The following is a 5184-nucleotide window of genomic DNA, read 5'->3' on the forward strand; positions in this document are numbered from 1 at the left end:
TAATGTTATATTCATAGACATAAATGACTCTGTACTATTTATTAGCATTTTGTCCTGCAAACTCACAGCTCAGAAAAGTGAACTTATTCTAGCGAAGAATATGTTGTATTTGTGTAGCCACCAATAAGTAAAATATGTCAGTAAAATAAAGAAGTGAGTTGCTGTCTTTGATGAGTAATACCCTATACATTCCATGTACTTAAGTAAATGGATAAAAGTGTGCTTTGGAAAACCTTTACAGTAAATGAGAACTGATATTGATGAAACTTTAACTACATTTAAACTTAAAGAATTAATTTACCATGTTACGAAGGAAATTACATTAACGTTAATTTGATTAAACCAAGAGTAGGAAGCAAGTAATAATAATATTTTTGATACATACTTGCGTGTGTTTGTATGTATGTGTGTATGTGTGTGTATATATATATATGTGTGTGTGTGTATGTGTGTGTGTGTGTATATATATATATATATATATATATATATATATATATATACTGTATATATATATATATATATATATATATATATATATATATATATATATTAATATTAAAATCCAATATGGATCCAGAACTCACCTATCTGTTACAACCACAGGGTGCACTTTAAACACTCAAATACAGGAAAGAAAGGCACTCTCCTTTATTAAAGGATAAATAGTTGTACTTATATATTTATATTTATACATACATGCAGACACACAGCTACACACTATAATTTGAAAAATACCTTTTATAATGTATAAAGTGGTGCAAAATGTATTTGACATTTCTTCAGATTAAATATCTGAAGAAATGTTAAATATATAAGCTGTGTGTATGTATGTGTGTATATATATATATATATATATATATAAGCTGTGTGTATGTATGTATGTATGTATATATATATATATATATATATATATATATATATATATATATATATATATATATTTATATATATTTATAATTGTAAACTGGGAGAAACTAGCAGTGAGCTGTGTTGATTGAATGCATGAAGGCTTCTGTAAATTCTATGTAAATAAGAGGCATGGATGTACAAACAGAGAAGGGACAGATTTTTAGCTGTGTAGGGCATGCTGGCTCTGGGTCCTTTGTTGGGTAAGCTGCATTTTGCGCGTTGCTTTCCGCTTGGCTTCATGCACGCAAACTGAATGTGCAAGTAATTCAGAAGGGGAGAAAGTATCCAGGCAAAAGCAGGGCTAGAATTCTAATCACGTCCTTCCTAACTGACAACAAGCAACCCAGCCAAAAAAACCCCACCAATTTCTTTTTGAATCTTGGTAATTGGGTACTTCTACAGGCAGATCACGCTTTTTGGATAGAATGACATGCTTATAGATCAGTGCCTCTGATCTAGCATTGCCCCTACCCCATATATATCTTGTAAACAGCGTGAGGGATTTATCAAAGTTTTTTTTTTCTTCTGAATTCCAGTTTATGGGAAGGGGGTGTTTGATTTACTAGACAATATACAGTAGTAAAAAGAATATGAACATATTATGTTTGTGCTTAGCCTTTTTTATTAAGTTACCTAATTTTAATATTAACCTGATTTTATTACTTTAATTTGAACTTAATAATAAGTGGATGTATTTAGTTTTATAGGAAGGATATAAACAAGAACTTGAATTTGCAATATATGCTTTGGATCTTCCTTTTCGCATATCATCTGTGGGCCTTTTATGTGGTGATTTCATGACAATTACCCCATTAATCACTCCCTCTGCTTTAGACTCACTGTGCAGTTGGAGGGAATAGCAAACAAGCAGATCTCATCATTGTTCTGCCTGTCATAGAGATATCGACTTAAGCCCAACCAAAGCATCCTTGGATAACGGTATTTGAACAGACAGCTTGATACAAATAATAAATGTAGGATTATTCAGTCTCATTTGTTTTATATAAAAAAGGTTTTATTATGAAACTAATGTGTAAAAAACATGGTTATGCAGGACCTTTGTAAATTTTTAATAAAACAGTAAGAAAAAAAGGCAGTGGTTTCATGTTCCAAAAGGCAGCATAGAAATAACAAGACCACTATTTTGCTTTTGGACAATAGCTGCATAAACTTTGTTCACTGAACATTGTTTAATAACACAATTAATACATTAACAAAGTTTCTATAAAGTAAGACACGTTGGTGCTAAAGTACATCTGTAGGAATTTCAACCCCACCTTAAAAGGAGTGTCCTTTACAAAACCACATACAAAAATGGCAGTTGCAAGGTAATAGACTACAAGTCTAAATATGCAGAGGTAATAAGCATTACATAATAATGTATCAAGATATACACAATTTATAACATTTGTACAAAAGTTCTATAAATCTCTCTTATATACAAAAATAGCTTAATATACCCCAAAATGTTTGGGATAGATAGAAATATCTTTTTTTTTATAATAAAAAATTTCACAAAAAGATTGGAAGCATTTGAAGAAGAAAGTGGTACAAAAAATAGTATAAGGGAGTTTTTTTGATAGGGTTCTTTGAATAACAGCATAGTTTGAATGGAATCCCCACAAATCATGATCCGGTGCTATATTCATCCTTATGTGAAGGAAATAAAACTGTCAATAAGGGCTAAAGTTATATTTTTGGGAAGCCCTGTCTTGTTCTTGGGATCATGCAGGGCAGACAACGTTTCCTCCATCTGTGTGTGCAGAGCACACGTTTCAACACCCCTGAGTCCCACAGTATTAAGTCTCATTTCATCCCGTGGATTGGTCTGGAGTGCAAATTTAGTGCTTCAGTGTTCTTGGAGATTTTTGCAGCTCCTATGTGCTTCACTTTGTTTTCCAGTGTAGGAAGGTGAATTTGCAGTCTTTGCAACAGTCCTAAAAAACAACAAATTAAACATCAATACACTGATACAACAATCATGTTTACATAACACATCATTATCATTGCTTTATTTACAGCAATACAACCATTGCCTACTTATAAGATTCACTCTTCACTATCTTATTGTGTATAATTAGCAGCTTTATTTGGGAACCAAGAAAATGTAACTTTCCTTTTGGAAGCACAAATGATTGAATAACTATGGAATCCTTATATTACTTAGATGCTATGCATGATAGAAAGGAGTAGTATGCAACTAGACATGCATGGGGCTGCATTAACCCCTTGACTGCATAAGAACATTATAATGTATAGCTTTCACTGGTGGCCAAATAATTAAATACCAGTCTGATTCTATGTTTGACTATTCTAATATCTGCAAGGGTACCAGTTCGCCCCATATTATGCCCATTTCATGTTCTCCAGTCTGCTACTGAGTGCTGACCCATTGCTAACTAATATAGGGGTGCCATAGATATTACCACTTGCATTTTGTGTTACCAGTGTGCCATTCTTTAGTTTATAAGTGGCAAGTAAATGATATTTCTAAATGTCCTATTGATCTTGCGAGGGTGAAGAAAACTCACCTGCTCCATAAAGCTCAGAACCAGGTGGTGAAGTCTAGCAGTTCTTGCTCTTCAGGACTGAGAGGGTCATAGGAGCCCTCATCAGAGGAGTATGAGGAGACGGGTGACCCCGCCATAGAGTTCATATCATGGGAGTAATTGGGGGAGATGGCAGGTGTCAGCACTCCAGACTGGAAAGCAGCGCTCACCGCATCATGCTCGTCCAACAGCTGCTGCAGCGCCCGGATATACTCCACAGCCGAGCGCAGCGTCTCCACCTTGCTCATCTTCTTGTTGGCCGCACCGTTGGGGACATGTTCCCGGAGAGTGGCAAAGCCCAGGTTGACCAGCTTCACCCGGTTCCTCTCTCTCTCGTTGCGCCGGGCTACTGCTGCCGGCTGCTGCTGAGGGAGGCTGTAGCCGAAACTGCTGAAGTTTAACCTCCTCTTGCACCGCATGAGTTCAGGGGAGGACGAGCGCTGCCTCTTCAGCTTAGGCAAGGACTTGGTGTTAGCCGGCTGTCCCTCTGAGGGGCTCAGCTGCAAGCTCTGGGTGGCAAAGAAGCAGGCTGGCTGCATGAACTGGCTGTGGGCGATTTCCATCTTGGCAGCGCTGTCCATTTGGCACGGGAGCGAGAGAAGTAGATGCTGCGAGCAGTGAGTGAGGGGAGCCGGCTGGGCTCGTGGCGCTCGCGTGTGGCTCCTGGTTCCCTGGCTGGCTGCACTGAGTGCGCTGGGGTCGCAGAGCCGCAGCCGTCCCCTTTTCAATGGGCACAAGCCCCACGCGCACGGCCCCCGGCCCCGCCCCCTTTCCCTCTCTCTGGGCTTCCCATCCTCTGTGTGTTTTTTGGGTTTGTTGTTGCAGTGCGTGCGCCTGGCGCGTGCCGCGCGAGCCGCTGAATAAACAGCGGGCGGGCGGGCGCGCGGGCGGCGCGAGCTGCACAGAGAGAGGCACAAAGTGGGCAGGGGGGGACTTTACAGCTTAACCCCTTGTTTACCGAAGTGTTCTGCAACACATTTCATTGCAACTTGCTGTGCACCTGTGTGGTGACTGAGAAGTGAGCGCCCAGTCATTGCTTACTGCAAACTGCCATTAGATTGTCAACTTCACTGGCAGATCAGAAGTTAAAATGTACAAGTTCCGTACCAAATGACCGACAAGCGTTTGTGATGAGTTAGTAGAAGGCTACTTGTGATAAGTTAGTAGAAGGCTACTTGTGATGAGTTAGTAGAAGGCTACTTGTGATAAGTTAGTAGAAGGCTACTTGTGATGAGTTAGTAGAAGGCTACTTGTGATGAGTTAGTAGAAGGCTACTTGTGATGAGTTAGTAGAAGGCTACTTGGGTTAAGTTAGTAGAAGGCTACTTGTGATAAGTTAGTAGAAGGCTACTTGGGTTAAGTTAGTAGAAGGCTACTTGTGATAAGTTAGTAGAAGGCTACTTGTGATAAGTTAGTAGAAGGCTACTTGGGTTAAGTTAGTAGAAGGCTACTTGTGATGAGTTAGTAGAAGGCTACTTGTGATAAGTTAGTAGAAGGCTACTTGTGATGAGTTAGTAGAAGGCTACTTGTGATGAGTTAGTAGAAGGCTACTTGTGATAAGTTAGTAGAAGGCTACTTGGGTTAAGTTAGTAGAAGGCTACTTGTGATGAGTTAGTAGAAGGCTACTTGTGATAAGTTAGTAGAAGGCTACTTGTGATAAGTTAGTAGAAGGCTACTTGTGATGAGTTAGTCGAAGGCTACTTGTGATAAGTTAGTAGAAGGCTACT

The 5184-nt window shown here is 38.9% G+C and overlaps 1 protein-coding gene across 1 annotated transcript; it reads right to left on the minus strand.

Moving 5' to 3' along the window:
* Window positions 1-2716: 2716 nt before the first annotated feature.
* ASCL1 (achaete-scute family bHLH transcription factor 1) lies at window positions 2717-4048 on the minus strand. Its single transcript, XM_053719813.1, has 2 exons — window positions 3441-4048; window positions 2717-2846 (listed from the first exon to the last, which is right to left on the minus strand). The coding sequence occupies exon 1, from the start codon at window positions 4037-4039 to the stop codon at window positions 3455-3457; it is 585 nt and encodes a 194-aa protein (XP_053575788.1). The 5' UTR covers window positions 4040-4048; the 3' UTR covers window positions 2717-2846; window positions 3441-3454.
* Window positions 4049-5184: the final 1136 nt, after the last annotated feature.

This window comes from Bombina bombina, chromosome 6 (assembly GCF_027579735.1).
Source record: "Bombina bombina isolate aBomBom1 chromosome 6, aBomBom1.pri, whole genome shotgun sequence".
Taxonomy (NCBI): domain Eukaryota; kingdom Metazoa; phylum Chordata; class Amphibia; order Anura; family Bombinatoridae; genus Bombina; species Bombina bombina.

What these genes read in the sequence shown, in the direction of transcription:
- ASCL1 (XM_053719813.1), bottom strand. Translation starts at nt 4,039, where the DNA reads ATGGACAGCGCTGCCAAGATGGAAATCGCCCACAGCCAGTTCATGCAG.